Genomic DNA, 22,073 nt, shown 5'->3' with positions numbered 1-22,073 from the left:
CTATCATTTATAAATGGCTGCATGTCTATACACACTTTTCTCAACTCATTTATATCCTATAAACAGCTTTTCTTTTAATATATTTTTTCTTTTATTTTTAATTATTCAACTTGGGTCTACAAGTCCATTTACTAAAGTCTGCCTCTGATCCTGTTGTTCTCTGCCTCAATTTTATACCTAGCATTCTTTTTATATAGATACTGTCAAAGTTTTTTGGCTATGAGTTATTGATTTTGTTTTAATTACAACAAATATATTAATGTAGAATTGAGGTTGAATTAATAAGCTATTATCAATAGCATTAACACACACTGTTAATTTTCTGTAAATCAAATTTACAGGTCGGTCTTAGGTATACCATATTTATACTGAATGGTAATTTGTAGCTGCAGCTTGAAGGCATCTTAGAGGGAAAAACTGCAGAAGTAAATACACAATAAATGAAACTGTGTGGCAATGCTCATGTGGTGCATTGAGTAATGTTCAGTATTCTCTGTGTTTATTGGTGCATTTCAAAAATACTCCCAATTTTTTTATCATCTTTCATATCATAAGTTATTTTTATTTTTGTTATAGAACAGTTCATCAAGAATGCCATCTCGCATTTGCCAGAGTTTGGGATAAAATTCCTGGCTGGGTCACTGTCTGAGTGGAGTTTGCTAGGTTTTCTCTGGGTACTTACATGTTGCATCTCTTTTTTAGGCATTTGATTCAATTGTGCCTTCATTTTGATGATTTTGTTTCTTGCTGAAAGTTTTTCTTTTGCTTATTCTGTTTGAAAAGTGTTTCTTTGGTACCATTGTCAACAAAAAGCTTTTGGAACATACACAGACAATACTTCAGTTGTCTTAATATGTGATTGTTCATCCATATGATGAAAGTGGATTGTAAAATATGGCAGTGACTAATGCTTAATACATGTTATTTTTTACTCTGGCTGTTGGCCTTCCTCTCCTTCTCTTGGGTGGGGGTTGATTTGAGTTTAGTTTTGTTAAAAGTTTTGACTTGATTGTATGGAATGTTATGTTTTTAATAAATTCAATAAAAGATAAAAAAAAAAAATAATAGATGCACTATAAATGAAGACATTATTGTGATTAATTTATTATTGAAATGTCATAGAGGTAGAAAATGTACAAATATGAAATTTGCTCCAATTTTACCATAATAGTAAGACCATCTTTACCCACTGTCCTGCACCTGTCTGTGCAGACAGAAAAAAGGGCACATACTTGTACCTAATTTATATTGATTCATTATTCCATTTAAAATTGGCAAGCTGAATAAATTGGGTATTGGGAAAACATGCAGAGCCTATGTTTGTAGCGGGCAGCCAGAAATTCATATGTCTGTATTTCCCTTGGCACATTCACATACAGTACCGCAATCAACTCACACAAGCACGTCAGCTATAACAAGGCTAGGGATTAAATCTGAGTCCCTGCAGATTTTAAGCAATATTTTTATGAATGTTTTGTGATATAACACAGTATTTTTGAAAATAATGCAATTATGTATAACAATAATAATAATGCAGAATTTTTAAGTGGTGGGAATATGTTTCTGTTTTTGAGTGTCTTGAATGAAAAGAATGATTAAGTAAATCGAATTATTAATGTTTTTATTTTTTCTGCCAAAATTTACATTGGGGTTTCACTGTATGGATGTAAGCATGAAACACTTCAAATACTACAGTACAATATAAGTTTAAAATGAATAAAAATTTAAATAGCCTTCAAATTAAATTTTTCTGATTGAAAAAGACAGTTGCCGATCCTTCATCGAGATTTGAGGCATTTGTCTTTGTAGTACTGTAGAAGCTCAAATGCTCCACGCGTCACTTCAGGCTTTCACTGCTCCATCTGGATGTTTGAGGACGGATGTGAGGTGCAGTTATAGTAATGAAAATTTCAGAAGCCTTGTATTCTTGTGTAGTCTTACTGCAGCGCATCCATGGTGAATTAACACTGCATTCCTCACTTATTCTGAGTCGCTGGATCTGTAGAATGTTTGGAACTGAATTTATATCTGATAATTACAGAATATTTATAAACTTTTTTTGGCAACGTGGGTTTGAACACTTAGTCATTGAATAGGTTTGATCTGGGGCCAGATTCTTTTAAAAAGCTTGCTTATGTACAATAGAAACGTTTGAACATCGGGATTTCTAAAAGAAAATTTGATGACCAAGCTTACATATAATTACGGCAACTCTTACCCATGGGTGTGCAACATTTCAGTGGACTGGGAAATAATCACACCCTTGATCAAGCAGGGAAATGCAGCCCAACCAGCTAAATGATAACTCACAAGTATAATAATTCATATCACAAAGACAATATTATAATGTATGTTGATGTGACAAACATATTACACCTCAAAAGTGATATTTATGATGTATGGACTCACCATTTTAGTTCTCTTTTAAAAGGAGCATTGCTGCATATTTGCACTGAAGAAATATTTTGTTTTTTCATGTTTATGTTAGCTGCCTATTCTCACTTCCCAGGCAACTGGCCATTAGTTCAGGAATATCGCCTTCAAGCTTTATTCTGTCATTCCTGCTGTGCTGCATGGCATTAACCAGCCAGCAAGTTGCTAAATTCAGTTTTCATATGATGTTGGTGAACATACATTAAAGCACGTTTTTCCCTAACATAAAATGGCAGTTTGCAGCATTGTTCAGTTCTCCTAATGTAATCAGAGCACATGACAGCATTCATATTGAAGTAAGGTCACCTAGCAAGAATGAAGCTGCTTTTGTTAATTGTAAGCAGTTACATTGCATTAGCACAGGCATCATCCAAGATATATTTGGCAAGCACCATGTCTCAGTGGCCTGGGTCAACCCTTGATTAATTTTGAGGCAGAGTAGGTTTGACAGGCATGATGAATGTGGCTGGCTTGTTGGTGAGTTACCTGGCTGAACCCCTTTTGTTGCATATGACGTTTTAAATTCATTGTAACAGAAATCATGTAATTACATGTGATAGCTGCTGCCAGTTCAGACAGTAGTGCCTTGCACCTTTCCTGGACCCTTGGAGTGCAAAAGTGAAGCGCTACAATGCCATGAATGATCATGTCCTCTCAGTTGCGAAGCACAGATTATACTTTTGAATGACGGTGGCAGGAGAGAGCTGCTTTACCAGCCAATGAAGCTGTGCACCACCATGATTATTGCACTGCTGGTTTTATACATCTTTTTTTTTGATGATACTTTTGTGGTGCACATGTTTTCACACTTGAATCCGCACAAAGTTTTTTTAAGTGAGGCCCCTGGAAACTCATTCAGTCTCTAACTTATTCACATCACACAAACATTAATTCGGTCCAAACCCGTCAACTTTATATCCGCATAATAATGGATTAATTCTGATTTTATTATCATTCCAGATTAACAAGCTCAAGCAAATAAATTGATATTTTTGTCTCATAAAAATTCGCAATGGTTAGCCAATTATAGAACTTTTACTGATTAGCCAGGAAGTAACAATTCAAAATTCATATTGTAAGTGAGTTAGCTAACAAAAATATATTTAATCAGTTTTCATCATAAAACATTTTGACTATGTGAATCATCATTTCTTTGATGAATGAATCGAAAGGTTTGTGTTTCTGATGCCGTCATTTGGAAATGCTCAACCGACCTATGTGTCCTGCAGTGAAACATCTCATAATGTTAGGTACCACTGTCTTCAGAGCTATGGCAATTTTAATAAGTCAAACCTGCAACATTGAGGCCTCACACTGGAAAATCAATGGCTTGAAAGTAAGCAATGATCTTTAACTCAACAAGAACAAACAAGTACTTGCCTCTAAGCTACTTAGAAACTGTCTAAGTATAATAGAACTTTCAGTGATGTAGTGATATTAGAGAGTAATTATATTAGACCTTTATACTGTAAGTCATGACATTCATGTATCTGGTATATTTGGCATTTGGCATAAATTGGCATTGTTAGCACATAGTATTCCTGGTTCACATCTTGCCTAACTGATAGACAGCACTTCATCATACATGGAAAAAACAATTCCTCCCTTGCTGATGTTACTCAAGGTGTACCCCAGGGAACAGTTCTGAGTACAGTATTTTTTTTTTTTAATATATATTCTCCATCTTGGCATTGGTATTGTTATCCTTTTTGCTGTTTCACTGTTGAAATCTAGACTGAATTTTGCCCGAAGCCTACTGCTGATTTTCTCACCTAACTCCAAAACATACTGCATCAGTTATTTAAGCAAGTGGCTAAATGCAAATTTTCTCAAATTTAATACAGGTAAAACTGAACGTTTATTAATTTCTCCAAAATTCATAACTTCCAAGATACCAAATCTTTGTAGTAATATTGATGCTGTGATTGTTAATCCTTTACAGATTATTTGTAATCTTGGTTTATATTACTGGACTCATTACTTACCTTTGAGCCTCACATAAGCTCAATTAGTAAAAATTGCATTTTTTGCATCTCGGCAGCTGTGCTTGTCTTCGCCCTTTACTAAATAAGAAGGACACTGAAACACTGGATAATGCTTTCATTTCTACCCAACTTGATTATTGTAATACCCTGTTAATTGGTCTCCCAGGTAAAACACAAAATAGACTTTAGTTTATTCAGAGATCCACTGTAAAGAGTTTAAAATACAAACTTTTGCATGTCCTCTTTGATATTTTGAATGGTCCAATTCCCACTTATCTGAACTCCACACTTACAAACCTCGCCAGTACTCGGGTCCTCTAGTACTGAAACATTGACATTCACTTAGACCTAACTATCTATATGTGGAGGCTGGTCATCTAGTGTCATGGCACCAAAACTTTTCAATTTGTTAATCACAATGCACTCAAGGCGCTTCATCCCTTCAAAACCTTTTCTTTAAAGCAATATAGGGTCATTATTGTCACTTGTACAGAGCACAGTGAAATAATGATTATATTAGTTTAACTAACTTACCTTAAAAATTCTGTCATCCTTATCTCAGCTCCTTTGATACAGTTCCACTGGTTTTCCCTAAGACCAAACTATGTACATGAGGAGTCTGGTTATTCAGTACCATGGCACCAAAACTTTGAAATTCCTTGTAAAGCCTTCTTCTTCTTATGTACTTTCTTGTTCTTCTTATTGTGTTCTTATTACTTTCATGTTTGTCTTCATACTAATGCTATTTGTTGTGGCCATTGTTTTTAGAAAGGTAGTATATAAATTGAACATTATTTTGTAACATCATATTAGTGTGGTTTATTTAACCTCTTATTTAATTAACAACAATAGTAATTCTGTGAATTATTGAAAAACATATGTCTCAAGTATTAACTGAATGATTCTCTGTTATCATTTTTCAGGTTCAACGTCTGAAAATGAAGAGTCTCCAGGAAAACGCCCTCGACTGGAAGATGATGTTACTGAGGAAAATCGTGGTGGATCAAAGCAGCGGAACCGCCGGCGTTGTTATCGTTGCCAAACTAAACTTGAGTTGGTACAACAAGAGTTGGGCTCTTGCCGGTGTGGTAAGTAATTTTAATTCAGCTGCAGCTACTGTATTGTCTGGAATTCTGTATTTCACAAAACCCTTTCTAACCAGAAATGTTGATAGTGTGCAGTATATTTTTTGTTGTTTTTGTGATAAATGCCTAATTTTCTAATGAAATATCTGTCATTTTCATTAAATAAAATCAAAACAGAATAACAAGGATTTATGTGCTCATCCATTTCTAAACCCACTCAGTTTATCCTTTCTTATATTTTAGTCATGGTACCCTACTGATACTTTGTTTTATGTGATAATTTGAACACTGTGTCACGCTAAGCTGTATCTCTTCATGGAAGACATTGGCTGTGTTCAGTAGTATATTAAACCATGTCTTTGATTCATTACTTGTGTAGGCAGATTGTTAAGACAACCTACACCTTAAAAATTTAGTAAAGCAACAGATTTAATAGAAGAAATTACACTATGCCTAATAATAGAATGTGATAATACATAACACAACCATTTTTGTGATAACATTTGTCCATATGTTAGTGGTTTTATTTTCATGAATCTACCCATTTTCACAATGTGATTAGTTGTAAGTGCTGTGGGGTGTCTTTGGGGTTATTGTTTTGCCTTTATATTACTTTCTATTCAGTCTCTTTGCTGGTATTTCAATTTTTTTAAAAATAAGCCCTTTAATAAAAGATTTTTTGATACCTTAATAAGGCATTATCCATTTCATCCTACAATACACAATCACCTGAGACATTTGGAATGAGTAAGTTATATATTGCCTAAACCTAGTCTACTAAGAAGGTGTTCTTTTCAAAATGATATTGTTCTAGGGTGGAATGTTCATGACCATTGTCTGTATTATTCCTTCTGTGGCACTGAGTGTAGTGTCTCCTAATGCATATTGATAGGTTTTGAAGAGTTGCCAGCATTAATTACACTTTATTTTTAACCAGCAGTAAAGTGTGATCAGCTTTAATTGAAGCTTATGTGTATGTCATGTGAAGCATTTAATCAGCCTTCATTAAAGTCTTGAATATTATCTGCATTAATTATTAAAGTTTGAAGTATAATTAGTGTTTATGAAGCTTTGCAGTGTAATCAGTGTTTAGCAGTGGTTGTTAAATGTTAATTCAGCCAGAGATCATGTTTAAAAAGGCAAAAATACTGTCATTATTTTTGAAAGACAGCTGTTTAGTTTTCACCATCTCCTGTGGCTGTGACAGACATTCCTTTTGCTTGTTTTGTGAAGCCAGGAGTGTTACTCACAAGTTTAACAAGTGTGCTGCTTATTTAACCATGTTTTGAGCTTTGCAGCAGGAGGCGGAAGCTGTTGAGATGAACTGCTATTAGCCTCTGCTACTATTTTTAAGTTGCAACATCCATCTGGAAGCACTCTGTTTTTTCTTCTTTTTGCTTTCTTGGGTTTTATGCAATGCATTGTTCAGTAAGTGATTGCTTAGGAAGCATCAAACAAAAAAGTTACATATAAAGTTTGATCTGTTTAATCCAGTCTTTCATAATGATCACAAATTGCAGAGTGCATTGCAATTCCTCAACGTCTGTAGAGATTTGATAAAATGAAAAATGGTCAAATATGCAATAATAGTTTCATTCAGACAATATAAAGACATATTTTTGTTTCCCTGAAAAAAGGAGTAATGACCTAAATATATAGAATAGTAGTGTCCGTCTGCACTCCTTTGATTATACAAAACTATTAAATGAGCCTCTGTTACCTGCATATTATTTTGAACTAATGCATTTGGCGTCAGAGTAATGAAAAATTGCCCTGAGCTACTATCTGTACAATAAGATTATTGCTTTGAAGATTGACTTTAGTTTGTAATCAAGTCTAAAATTTCCTTAATCTCAAAAGGAGTGTTTACACTATATGAAGGTATTTTGTAAGAGACACTGAATGCTCCTCTAACTTGGGTACATTTATGTATTACACCAGTACAAAAAATCTAAAATAAGCCTAGTGTTAAGGAGCTAACAACAACTTAGACTTTGCATTCAGACAAGCCCACGTCACGAGTGACTCGTACTATCTGGAGAGGGAGAACCCGAACTTTAAAACTCCACACTTCTTAATTAAGGATGGTTTCTTGTATCGGGTGATTTCTGATTTCATGGGGGAAGGGCGGATCTAGCAGTTGGTGATGCCAAGTGGCCATAGGCAGACAGTTTTAAAAATTACCCATGCTCACGTCTTTAATTGAACAGGGTGCATCGTTCATCTCTCGTGATGAAGCAGCTGTGTGAGCGCATTGCAGTTAAATAATTGAGCACCACTGTTTATCTTCTGCAGACAAATGGCCTGACTGAGCAGTTTAATAAAACATTGAAACAGATAATACAGTGGGTGACCCATGATGACCCATCCTCCTGGGATACCATGTTCCCTTTTGTCCTGTTTGCTGTTCAGGAGTCCCCCCAAGCATCCACTGTGTTGAGTTATTTCAAACTGCTGTTCAACCAGCATCTACAGAGGATGTTAGACATTTTTTGGGAGCTATGGATGGGGGTTCGCAAGGCACCTCAAGTGAGGATATTTATCGACTGAGACGTTTTGGTCCAAGAACAGATCTTGAAATTGTCTACTTTTGAGGTGGAAAATATGCAGCGCAAATAGGAGGTGCAGAAACATAATTAAGACAAGAAAAGCAAACTCCACGAGTTTAAGAAATGGGATTGTGTGTTGGTATTGATGCCTTTGAACCTACGTAAATTTCAAACGAAATGGCTTGGCCTAGCAATAGTGGAAGAGCGCATTAGTCCAGTGAATTTTAAAGTCCGAATTTATGGTCGGCAAAAACCCATGCAGGTTTTGCATATTAAGCTGTTGAAAGAGTGGCACAATCCACACAAGGCCCCGGTCGCATCCGCAGCATTCCTTCACACTGAAGTCGATATTGGTGATAATTTGACAGATGTGAAGAAGGCAGTGTTGATGACACTGATTGGAAGGCAACAAGGAAGGTGATACACGAGGAGGTGAAACAAATGCTCGAACTTTGGTGTATCTGTGGAAGCAAAAGTGAGTGACAGAGCCCAGTTCTAGTCTCAAAATTGGATGACTTGGTCTGGTTTTGTATAGATTTCCAGCACTTGAACAAGATTTTCAAGTCTGATGCTCACCTGATGACTTGTTGGAGAAACTCTGGGAAGCCTCATATATCTCCATCCTGGAACTCACAAAAGGGTACTGGCAGATGCCACTGGAGGAATTATGTTGCAAGAAAAACACATTTGCCACCCCACATGGGCTCCCTTTTGGTCTCCATGGGGTTCTGTTGACTTTTCAGTTAATGAAGGGCCAGATTCTGCATCCCCCATTCCACACACGTGGGGAGTGTATCTTGACAATCTGGTACTTTTCAATAACGACTGGAGATCTCACCTGAACCACCTGCAGGCGGTGCTTGACAGTTTGCTTTCTCAGTGTTTTGATGGAGAAGAACACCCCTTCATTCTTTTCAGCAGAAAATTGCTTCCCAGGGAGTACATTTAATCAACCAGTGAGAAGGAATATTTAGTGATTAAATGGGCAGTGGAGGCCATCTGGTACTATATGTGGGTATTGCAGTGTCAGACCACGCCCCTCTTCAGTGGCTCTACAGACAGAAGGATGCGAATGCCTGGCTCATTCTGTGTTTTTTTTTTAGTGTGTTTTTTTTTTAATTTTATTAAAATCAAATAACATTCCATACACAACTCAAGTTTGTTTTTTTTTTTTAACAAAAAGGAGCTAAAGAGCTAGAAAGAGAACTAGGGCAGCAGTGTAAAACTTTATGCTAGTAAAGATAAGTGAATAGATAAATTATTAAATTAATAAAGATAAATGGAGTAAAAGGGGGAGAACCTGCCTCCTCAATTTAAATTCTTATTCTAAAATGTAATTGATTAGGTCCTGCAAGGTTTCGAAAACGTTTTGTACAGTTCCTCAAAGTGTAAATTAGATTTTTTTTCCCCAGTTTCAAATAGCATATAATATCAATTACCCACTGACTTAGAATAGGTGAGTTAAGATTCTTCCCATTGACCAAGTTAAGTCTATGTGCCAGTAGTGTAGTAAAGGCATTTACAGTTTGTTTGTCCTTCTCCACTTTAAGACCATCTGGAAGTACCCCAAACTCGGCTGTTTGTGGATTAGGAGGGATTGTGACACCAAGGCTGTTTGAAAGGCATTTAAAGATTTTGGTCCAAAATAATGTTAATTTGGTGCAGGCTCAAAACATGTGGCCTAGTGAGGCCAGAACTTGATTGCAGTGTTCGCAGATTGGATCTTGCCCTGGAAACACATTTTGGACAATTTTAAATAAAAGATGCGCTCGATATATAATTTTGAGTTGAATATTTCTATACTTTGCGCATATGGAGCTTGAGTGAATTCTGTGCATTTGTTTTTGATGTTCGCCACCTTCCCAGGGCTGCACACATCAACTGACATTCTGTCACACCTGGCCGATCCCAGCTTAGGCAGCTGCTTTTCTCACACCTGTGTGGACGAAGTTTGGATGTAAGATTTTTTTAACTCTTTTGAGACCCTCTCCAACAGGACAACATGACGAGACAATGGCTGCTTGTCTGTCACTGAGATAACTGCATGTTCACAGAGCCACAGAGGAAACTGCAAGCTCACCGCCTCCTCATGTAACGTGTCAGTTGCCCAATAGGTGATGCAGGGAACATAATTTGGCCAATGACCTGGCACTGTCCCTGGCTCTGCCTGTTTGCTGTGTCTGTGTGTAGTAGACTGGTAGCTTCTGCTTTAATATATAACCTTCCTGTTCCTGTTTCGACTTGAATAAAGCTAGTTTTCCTGAAGTCCTTAGAATCAGCCTTGTCTTTTGGGTGCAAGACAACAACTTGCGCATCACAATATATATTGCAGTGTATACTTTTTTGTGTGTCTGTTTCTTTCTTGGTCTTGTGTTGTGGTTAGTAGGAGTGTGTGATATTGTCAAAAAAATGTCTCAATATTTTGGAGGATTTTGGCGATAGCGGTAAGTAGATGATATTTTGCATCCTTAAAAATGTATTTGTAAAAGTCATATTATACTAACTCCAGCTTGCTTTCGCTAGTAGGATATTTATTGTTGCATACTAAAATATTTAAGGAAATCAGGTTTTATTTATTTACTTAAAACTAAAGCATTCAAGTAAGAGCAATACAGAAACATCAAGATAACCATTTCAAGTATTCTTAAGATCAAACTGTGCAAGTGTGAGTGAACCATTTCAAAGTGGCCTATAAGGTCTATTTTGTAATAAATTGCAAAAAAGACCAACAAAAAATATTATGAGAACAGAAGCCACTTGCTATTAATGTAGACAAGGTATGAATTCAAGGCAAATAAAATGCTAATCATAATTAAACTACAGGGCATCAATAAATATTAAGGTGAATTGTGCAGCATACAAACAAGAACAAAAATCTAACTAATTGTACTGTATGTCTCAAAATCCAAACTTCCAGTTCTGTCAAATACTGCACTACCTTTTTTTTTTTATAAATGTGCCGGGCATATATACTAGCACATTTTGTCATTTTTCAGTCTCAGGCAAGAATTAGTGGTGGTTTAATTTTTACCATTGATTTTTAAAAATTTGACAGCCTTTCTGGAATAATTTCACTTAGGTTATTGACAGTAGATTGATGGACAAAAATGACAAATTTATCAATTTAAAATTAAGTCTATAACACAGTAAAGACTGTTAAAAGAGAAGAGGCCTGAATACTTTCTGAAATCACTGTATATAGGGTAAATATACTTCTATAAGGTTGTGTTTATCATTTTTCTGTAGTGACAGGAATTAATTCCATGTGGTATACAAAATAATGTTATGCTGTATATGACTTTTTGGCAATACCGGTAACTAAGCAAATAATTCTGCAAGGTTCCTACTTTATTTACCTTGCCTTTCTCTGTTGTAGGAGGTGGGTCTCTGGGCTTTAGACTTATATATAGGGAACTGAAGCACACTCATTTTAAGAAACAGAATAATACAATTTATTGATAAACAGAATAATTATATAAGTATGATAAATATACAAATACTGTAAATGCATATGTAGATTGATATATTAGACTGGACACGAACAGACAAACATATCAGGGAGGTTTGCTGTTTACTGGTATTTTAGAGTTCTACTGACCTTGGCACAGATAAATAGTTTTATTATATCAAAGTCTTTAAAGATGACGTCCAATGCTGTGTGAAGTTGTTGCTTTAATGCTGCTCCAGGTTCAAGTGGAGGATTCTTCATGTGTTTAGTGGACTTTTTAAACTGCATGATCCTTGTCACACAAAAGCATGCTATCACTCTCATAAATGCAAAAACACTACAATTTTCTTCCACAAAATATTCTGAAGTTAATAAAAAGTCAATAAAAGGAGAGAAAAACCACAGAAAAGCAAAAGTCTTCAGTTAGTTTAAAAAGGCAATGCTTTTGTGTAAAAGACAAGAGAAATTCTTTGACACATCCGATGATCTCTAATGACACAGTATGGATAGAACATTCTGCATGGTGGATTTTAATTTACCATTCTTTTAAAATACTAAAACAGCCTTATTTGCTAAGAGCTGTCTGTCCTTTGCAGTGTATCACTGGAATTGTATTATCTGCTTCAATTTCCATGGAGAAGGTTCTAGTATTTTAAAATGTAGGAAAGTTAGTGTTGGCTTTAGTTTATCATTCTCATGGGAAAGGGGTACTCAAAAATGATCGCCATCAGGTTCCAAAAGTACATTCTACCTTGGGGAATTCAATCCATATTACAGTCATTGAGATGAATGGCCTCTTTTATAATAATAGTGCATATTAAAACAACCCACTTTCTGGGAAAACACAGGCATTGAGAGCTTATTTTAATATTTAAAAAAAAAAACATTAACACTGGAATCCCTGAAAGCCAACAAAAAAACTCGAAATCCTGACCCACTTTAAATCCCTTCACACCTCTCCATTCAGCGTCTTTTGTTTTGTAAATGTGTCGATTAGCAGCAAGCAGTCTGCTATGCCCCCTCCACCACAGAAAGGGCAAAAAGCTCTCCCAGTCCAAGTCTTGTTTATCTGAGAGTGAGATGCCTGTTTAGGGTAAATAATATATCCTGGTTATTTGGAACACATGCATTTCATGTGTGTTCCTTGTCTGCAATGATCTATGTAATTGTAGGATGACAGGAAATGCAAGAACTGTTGAACGCATGCCTAAAAGACGAACCTTTTTCATGTTATGGTACTAACAACAATATTTTGCCATAAAGTGTATAATGTGTGAAGACTGAAGTCCAAATATCAAATAAAACACTTTCACAAAGGGTACAAGTATAAAACAACAACTGTGCTTTTATTCACAAATATAACCAAAGAAAAAGAAATCGGGTTAGTGTACGTTGTCAGAATGACTTCTTTGGTAGTACAGTAGTGAGCTGCTCATATTGTTGCTATTATACAATAAAAACATGTACTGTACATATGATTTGAGACTGTAACAGCTGGTGTACATGTATGGTACTGGTAAAGGTTAGCTTTTTTTTATTCTCTGTCGTGTTCACGCTCCAAACCCCCGATCTGACACTGCTGTTTTCAAATAAGATGTGTTATAACAGAGGTGAACTCAGATGAGGATGACGGTTCTATATCGGAGCAAGAACAGAAGCCCTCCCCGCAAGAAACGGCCACTAACAAAAAGAACAACACAGCTGCTCCGGGGGAAAAGCTGAAGATGGCGTTTGGATACAGCAACAGGTCGGCGTCATCCTGCCAGTCAATCTGCCCCACACCCGTCCTTCAACGAAACAGCACAGCTTACATAGCTCACCAAGGTTTCGTGCCAAGTCCTGTTTGTGATTATGTTTTGTGATGGTCTTTATATTGAAATATTTATTTATATGTTACTTATATAAAAGCCGGATCGAATGTTATTTACCTTGATTTATTTACATATATTACTACAGCGTAAAGTCACAAGTAGACAGCAGAGCTTCTTCTGTTTGATCAACAAGGGCATGCTGACAAAGTACATGTGTTCTGAAGTGACTTTAGCTGCAGGTGGAAGCTCCTGTCACACCCTACACAACTGTGTTTGATCTTATTAAGGAAAAAATCCCAGTCGCCCCTCGGGAGAAAGACTTTCCAAGGCTAAGGTCATAAAGCTTAAGCTTGCCGGTTTCAGAACAAAAGCAGAACTATAACAAGAGTTGCTTGGAGCTTCCACCTGCAGGTAAAGTCAACTTGTACCTTTTGTGAAAGTGTTTATTTGATGTTTGGACTTCAGATTTCACACCTTATACACTTCATCTCAAAATGTTGTCATTAGTACTAAAACATGAATCACTTTTTCCACATTTTGTTATGTTACAGCCTTATTCCAAAATGGATTAAATTCATTTTTTCCTCAGAATTCTACACACAACACCCCATAATGACAACATGAAAAAAGTTTACTTGAGATTTTTACAAATTTATTAAAAATTGAGAAAGCACATTGTATATAAGTATTCACAGCCTTTGCCATGAAGCTCAAAATTGTTTTCAGGTGCATCCCGTTTCCCCTGATCATCCTTGAGATGTTTCTGCAGCTTAATTGGAGTCCACCTGTGGTAAATTCAGTTGATTGGACATGATTTGGAAAGGCACACACCTGTCTATATAAGGTCCCACAGTTGAAAGTTCATGTCAGAGCACAAACCAAGCATGAAGTCAAAGGAATTGTCTGTAGACCTCTGAGACAGGATTGTCTCGAGGCACAAATCTGGGGAAGGTTACAGAAAAAAATGAGCACAGTGGCCTCCATCATCCGAAAGTGGAAGAAATTCAAAACCACCAGGACTCTTCCTAGAGCTGGCCGGCCATCTAAACTGAGTGATCGGTGGAGAAGGGCCTTAGTCAGGGAGGTGACCAAGAACCGGATGGTCACTCTGTTTGAGCTCCAGAGGTCGTTTGTGGAGAGAGGAGAACATTTCCAGAAGGGCAACCATCTCTGCAGCAATCCACCAATCAGGCCTGTATGGTAGAGTGGCCAGATGGAAGCCATTCCTTAGTAAAAGGCACATGGCAACCCGCCTGGAGTTTGCCAAAAGGCACCTGAAGGACTCTCAGACCATGAGAAACAAAATTCTCTGAACTGATGAGACAAAGATTGAACTCTTTCATGTGAATACTAGGCGTCACGTTTGGAGGAAACCAGGCACCGCTCATCACCAGGCTAATACCATCCCTACAGTGAAGCATGGTGGTGGCAGCATCATGCTGTGGGGATGTTTTTCAGTGGCAGGAACTGGGAGACTAGTCAGGATAAAGGGAAAGATGACTGCAGCAATGTACAGAGACATCCTGGATGAAAACCTGCTTCAGAGCGCTCTTGACCTCAGACTGGGGAGACAGTTCATCTTTCAGCAGGGCAACGACCCTAAGCACACAATCAAGATATAAAAGGAGTGGCTTCAGAACAACTCTGTGAATGTCCTTGAGTGGCCCAGCCAGAGCCCAGAGCTGAATCCGATTGAACATCTCTGGAGAGATCTTAAAATGGCTGTCTACCGATGCTTCCCATCCAACCTGATGGAGCTTGAGAGGTGCTGCAAAGAGGAATGGACGAAACTGGCCACGGATAGGTGTGCCAAGCTTGTGGCATCATATTTAAAAAGACTTCAGGCTGTAATTCCTGCCAAAGGTGTATCGACAAAGTATTGCGCAAAGGCTGTGAATACTTACGTACATGTGATTTCTCAGTTTTTTATTTTTAATACATTTGAAAAAACCTCAAGTAAACTTTTTTTACGTTGTCATTATGGGGTGTTGTGTGTAGAATTCTGAGGGAAAAATTTTATTTAATCCATTTTGGAATAAGGCTGTAACATAAAATATGGAAAAAGTGAAGCACTGTAAATACTTTCTGGATGCACTGTACCTTCCCCTAGCTGTATTGCTAGCCATCTTGTAAAACTGTGGGTGTTTACTGGTAAACTGGCTAGTTAATTTAACTTAATCTTCCTATGGAGTTTTCTTTCCTCCTTGACTTCACATTTGCCTGGCTTTCCTTCAGAAAGTGTGCATTTGGACTGAAACCGAAAAAAAAGAATCACATCTTTGGGCTTGGACACTTTAGTAGACACCATTTGTAATGCCTGCTGCAACAGAAGTAAGAATCATTAAAATACCTGTGTTGTAACACCTACAACTGGGATTAACTGTTCATAAACCCAAATAGTGTGGCCATTTGCCTATTTTATAACTAACAAATGCAAAAGTAAGGAATAGTGCACTTCCAGCAGCCTCTATAGGGGTGACATAGATCATAGTGGAATGTTTGATTTTACATTACATTTATTTACTTAAAAGCAATAGGTTTGGCAAAGACTTTCACTGTATTTGAGTTTTTCATCATCATTATACTTTTCTAAGTCACTCTGTGTTCTTTCAACTGAAAATTTCATAATAGCTGAATCACTCATTTTAAGAAAGTGAATAGTGCATTTTATTGACAAACACAGAAGGTAAGCTAAATATAACACAAGAGTCCAGCAGCACAAAAGTGGCTAATGAATTTTATTGCAGGTTTTATTGTTTTTATTAGCTATTATACATAAAGCAAACCATTAGTTATTTCAACATAAATTCTTGGCACACTTTCAGGTTTTCTTGTTTTTATCAGCTAACATGCATAACCATTAATTGATGGGGAATTCATGATGAAAAAAACTAAAGATGCCACTCTTAGAAACTGTTTTTCTCATTTTACTGCTCAGTCATATGTTGTGTGTGCGGCATCAAGATAGAGGTGGATGATTTCTCCATGCACATGCGACTTGTACTTTCCACAAAACACACACACACTACACCACGCAACATACAGTGTGCATACAGTACAGTAATTTACTAATTAACCTGAAGGGATGATTTTCAAGGGGTCCATGAGGGTCAGGTAAAAATTAACATTTATATTCACTACACAGACTTAGTTGATTTAGTAGTAGTAGTAGTAGTGGATTGTATTTTTAATAAGATTGAGTGGCTATTACTTGTTGCATAAAAGAGGAATGGAGAAACATTTGTTCAGACTAGAATAAGATGGGGGGGTTGAAGGAGCTTACTATTACTTACTTACAGTGCATAACTAAAACAGAAACATTTTTCACATTATAGGAAAAATTTATAAAATGTTGACATGAAATGTATAATGTGTGAAGACTGAAGTTCAAATATCAAATACTATCACAAAAGGTATAACAAAACAAGTGCACCTTTATTCAGGAATATAACCAAAGAAAAAGAAATGATTCAGTTTATATGTTGCTATCAATATGTAAAAACCTAAGCACATTTGAGCCCACCTTTTGCCTCCCATCACTTTTTGTTTTATATCACATTTTTACTGGTTTTATCCTTTATCCTTTGTTTTAACTCCGATCATTGTCCTGGTTATGGAGAGTTGACTCCTTAAAAATATGTGCAAATACATTTGAAACATTATATATAGAATATTTTTTTCTTTCTTTCAAAGTGTTGGTTAACTGTGGCACCTAATGGTAGTAAATACAACAGTAGTATATGATGCATCATTCTGAAATAAGATAACGCCATTTAACACAGAACAGAGAAAGTAATATTTCAGTTTATAAAATTCCAGTGATTATGGGAGAACTATCAGTTGGTCCATTGTTCTTTTGAGGGGGGGGGGGTAATATGGGAAGGGCAGTGCTTACCTGTGCCATATATGCTGTACTATACTGTGGGCAGATTTCACTTTTTATGAATTCATAGTTCTTTATGCTGTTGCTATTTACATTCATCCTATGACCACTTTTTAAAATATTTACAGGTGGCTGAATGCCAGTATTTCAGGTAAGCAACAAAATAGGCTATGAGTAGAAGATGTGGGCACTACGGAAGCTTATTAGGGCCACGGAGAAGAAAATAAAATATGGACACAGTGAAGAAAAAAATGTTGACTTTATTATCATAGTTTGGCATTAAAGTGGAACATTGTAAACTAAACATCATCTTAAACTGAATATTTAATTTATTAGATTTTCTCAAACCCTTTCATAAGTTAATATAGCATATTAAATGCTTTGCGTTAAGTGTTCCCCGACCCATGTTAATCGGTACGTGGTTCTTAAACTGTTTCCTCTTGCATTAAGAGGAGGCACAGGCAGTAATCACCACATACAATACATTAATTTCATGATATTCCTGCTCAATGAACATTTAGAATGATAAAATAAATAATTGATATAATTTTAATCTCGACACAAACGGCTAGAATGAAGTGGAATTGTCAAGAATAAAGTCAATTTTATTCTCGTCATAAGCGTCAAGATTAAATTGGAAATGTCAAGAATAAAGTCAACATGTCAACTTTATTCTCGACATACTGTATACTTTTTTTTTCTTTACTGTGTCTGGATTTTTTTTTATTCTCCGTGGCCCTAATATGCTTCTCTAGGGCACCTGTCTTTTCAGTAACCAACTTAGTTTTTCTTACTCAGTCCTGTCAGTGTATTAAAAACAAATGAGTCTTACTAAATCTGTGTATTTGTGATCTCAAATGCAGGTATCACAAACCAAAATAAGCACATTTGATGAAATGTTTAGCAGAAAAGTTTTATAGCAGTCATAATTTTTAGTAAATTAACATTTCCATGGCAATATAAAATCAGTTTTCCAGGATTATTTAAAATCTTTTATTTCAGTTGTAGCTGAGTTTTTGGGTTTGTCTAAACTATAGAAACAGTTTGTGATGTGTAGCTTAATTGGGGCGCTTTTTGCTTTTGTAAAAATAGATTTTATGTGGTGTGAAACAAGTTGTCTTTTTGAATACATTAACCTTACTGACTATAGCCCTTAAATAGAAAAATCTTCTCATGTCTTCCCTAACAGGTTATGTCTTCTGCATGCTGCACCGCCTCCCTGAGCAGCATGACTGTCTCTTTGATCACTTGGGCCGTGGACGAGAGGAGGCCATCCTGAAGATGGTGAAGCTGGACCGCAAGGTGGGACGGTCATGCCAGCGAATTGGTGAAGAGTGCTCCTGAGCAGCTTTACTTAGGCTCTGTCTTTTAGATCGAATCAACTAGCCTTATCTAAACAAACAAACAACACATGGCCCCTATACCTGAGCTAGCCAGTATGCAGACTTTACACCCCGGCTTCCTCACTTCACTTCTCAGGAATGTTAACAGCACGACCCTACTGGCCAATTTTTTTCTCACTGCAGACTATGGTCTGGGCTCTCCACTGTCTTTAAATTTTATTATTATTATTATTATTAGTTTTACCCCTTTCAGATTCTTTGCTTGGACTGATAGGGTCAGAGTCATAATATGAACACAGAAGGAAAACTGATATTCCTAGCCAAGTGGACTCAACATGTGTCATTTCTGGCCCACATTTATTGCATGCAGATCAACAGCTCTTTCAGCTTCAACGATCTTGGATAGTTTGTAGCAGTCTTACTTCATCAATTAAACTTTTGCACAGCAGCAGGACTGGGGAAACCTGGGAATTCAAAGGCATTAACATTGGCACCAAGGACCCACGCTGAGAACAATGCCACGATGACCTTTTCTGCCTGGCTCTAACATGGCTATCTTTTGACAGAAAAGCTTGACACTTCAGTAATAGCCAAATGTGGTTGGGATTTTTTTTTTTTTTTTTTGCCCTAACTGATTAGGACCTTTTTATCTGTTGTCTGACCTGATTTTCTTGTAGTACAAAGCTTGGCTATGCTTGTTCCATGGCTGGAACGTTTAAATATAAAGCCAAGTAGACCAGCTGACTGTATAATTGTGTGTTCTGTTGGCTAGACCTGTTACTAACTGGCTAAGTAATTTTGTCATATGGTGTGATTTCTTACTGAATATTTTTGTATAAGAATAATTATATTACCAGTTAAAAAAAAACCAAGTCAAATTCACCTTTAAATTCACAGATTAGATTTGTAGATCACAGAATTCTATCAAGTTACACACCACACATGAAAAACCATACATTTGTGGCTTTTCCTTTGACTCTTTAGCACTTCCGACAATTAATAGCAAATTTGGAACAAGCAAATACTTGTTCCTGACACTACATAATAGTTAACCTTCACCTTTTTCAATTCAGTAAATGTTCCATTTCCAAAATGGTTATGAGAGTCGAAAGTAGACATTTGAATATATGTCCTTGTGAGAACGTGCTTTCCCACATTTCACAGCAAAATAAGCGTAGTTATTACTTCAAGTTGTTTTCAGAGGGAATAAAATATACTGATTTCAGTTAAACATTAATAGTGCCTATAAGAGTGTATCATATGCTACATGAAAATGTCACTGTCTCTCATAAATTAGAATTTCACAGTTTATACATGCAATATTTCCTAATTTTAAAATGCAGAGTATTTGTAAGGTAGAATTTTTTTTAGTTTAGCATTTTTCAGCCTACATTGTCAAGTACTCTGCTTTTCCAGCCGTCATTATCCTATTAAACAGAGCAAGATAGAGGCTGGGCTCTGCAGAACAGGTTGATTTAATAGGTTTTGTAAGCACCAGACCTGATTCTCTTCTTCTCTGCTTTACCATAATGGAATCAGATATAGACAATCATTCAGATCTTCATAGTAATCACAGATGTTCACCCACAGTCATTGATCTTTTAGCATAATAAATAATTTACAGAGCGGTATTTCAAGAGTATGTTAGATTTTACATGTAAACAAAACTGAAGAACTTTCTAATTTTGCAACATTTGTAAGGTTGTGACACATAAAGTAAAGGTTAAAAGATTAAAGATTAAAAAGACAACAAAGAAAACAAGAGTTAATCTTACTAATTTCCATGTGCTTTGGTTATTTGATTTTCTAGTTTTTCCATATTTTGAAGCTATAAAATGCCAATGCTTTTATCCTTGCCCAAACTGAAGAGAAATATTCCTTTCATGCAAGTTGTCAGGCAACAAAATATCTCTGCAGTTGAATTACCCATAAAGGCAAACAATATGGGAATAATCATTAGGAATGGCAACATGTAGTCGGTTTGAGCAACAGAGCAACAGCAAGCAGCTGGGGTCTGAAATTGGCATAACTTCAGGTGTTTTAACATCACATTCTGTGGAAGCCATTACATTTATGGAGTCTTCAAAATGACAGGAAGAAAGGTCATGCGTTGGTTTGAAAGAGTCAACTAAACATTTAAGTAGTTAAGTAACAATGCCTGTGGCATTTATAGGAGACTCTTAATCTCCTCCATGTGGGACTACAATGTGGGGAGTTGGACTTTTCAAGATCAGTGCTTCCTGACAATAACACCCAGGTGAACCTGAATAAACAGAAATGAAGCTCAACTGGTCACTTTTAAGGGTTCACTTTCCAAAGAAAACAACAAAACTGTACAGTTGAGAGTCCCAATTTTTTTTTCTCTTCTTTGCATAGCTAAAGCCACCTTGTAATGCTCTGCACAAAAATTCCATAGCTTTTCCAGAGGAAGTATTCCTGACGGGCTATGCCGACATTTTCAAGCAAGTTATCAAGGCTTTACGATCATCACATGAGAGATGCAAAGCAAGTGCTGGGTCTCTTCCAAACCTGGCAAAGGAACTGGTGTTGACTTTAAGGGTGCATTTATTTTAAGGAGTTGTTCTCTGTCATGTTTAAAGTAAAGTATCATTTGTATCCTGAAATGAATCCTTATTTAACCCTTTGTGCTATCAGATTTACTTACATACTTAGCATAGAGCTTAATTTTAGTTAACCATTGTAAAAACAAACAAAAAATCTGTATCTGTTCTTTTCTTTCCCTATTACTGAAAGAAATAAATTCAATTAGGTGAAAGTTACTCTGTTTCATTTTCTTGAAGATCCCAGTGGATTTAGCACTTCTTTGAATGTCTATGTATTTGATTTGATTTGGTTCCTTTTTTTAAGAACTTCATGAGGTTCTCAAATTAATTCAGTATAAAGCAGATGCTAGATTCCCGATAATGTTGTTTGTCTAATTAGTACTGTACCATTTTCTTATCTGTACTAATAATTGCTGAAACAGCTAAAAAAAAACATTTTTAAGAAAAATTACCTTTTATACATGCTTCCATTAGTTGTTACTAAAGTTTTGGTGATGTTTCTTCCCATCGTCATGCCATTTTCTGTCATGCTTTGTTGCTTTTGTGATTATAATTTTAACAGAAATTGCTATGTTGATCTCTGCTGGTATAGATTCTGTCTCATCACAACCTTGAATTGACTGAAGTAAGTATGAGAATGTTGTTGTTCACTGTTAATTGGTGATCCTGAACTGGCTTAATGTGAGCGACTAAAGTTGTGTTCACTACGATGAACTAGCATTCACTCCAAGGTTGTTTAATGTTTTGTGCCTAGTGCTTAATGTATAGGCTCCTGTTCCATTGTGACTCTATGAAAAGGAAAAATATTTGTTCTCCTGTATTAGTGATATTTGTGCACTTCATCCTTTCCAGAAAATCGATAGACTTAGATTAGTTCATCTTTTATATTAATATTAAAGACTTAATTGTTGAAGTTATTGTCCATAACACTAACATTCATCATTTGTTATGGAGAATATAAAGTATGAATAA

General features: G+C 36.2%; 1 protein-coding gene across 1 annotated transcript in view; it reads left to right on the top strand.

Annotated features, from left to right (window-relative positions):
• zfand3 (zinc finger, AN1-type domain 3) overlaps nt 1-21,317 on the top strand; it is a 232,187-nt gene extending 210,870 nt beyond the window's left edge. The window contains exons 5-6 of the mRNA XM_039748355.1: nt 5,342-5,506; nt 18,384-21,317. Of these exons, the coding sequence (XP_039604289.1) occupies nt 5,342-5,506; nt 18,384-18,538 (320 nt within the window). The 3' untranslated portion in view covers nt 18,539-21,317. The remainder of the gene's footprint in view (nt 1-5,341; nt 5,507-18,383) is intronic.
• The last annotated feature ends 756 nt before the right edge of the window (nt 21,318-22,073 follow it).

Source organism: Polypterus senegalus, chromosome 3, assembly GCF_016835505.1.
Source record: "Polypterus senegalus isolate Bchr_013 chromosome 3, ASM1683550v1, whole genome shotgun sequence".
NCBI classification, from domain to species: Eukaryota; Metazoa; Chordata; class Cladistia; order Polypteriformes; family Polypteridae; genus Polypterus; species Polypterus senegalus.
This window is presented reverse-complemented; position numbering and strand designations above follow the sequence as displayed.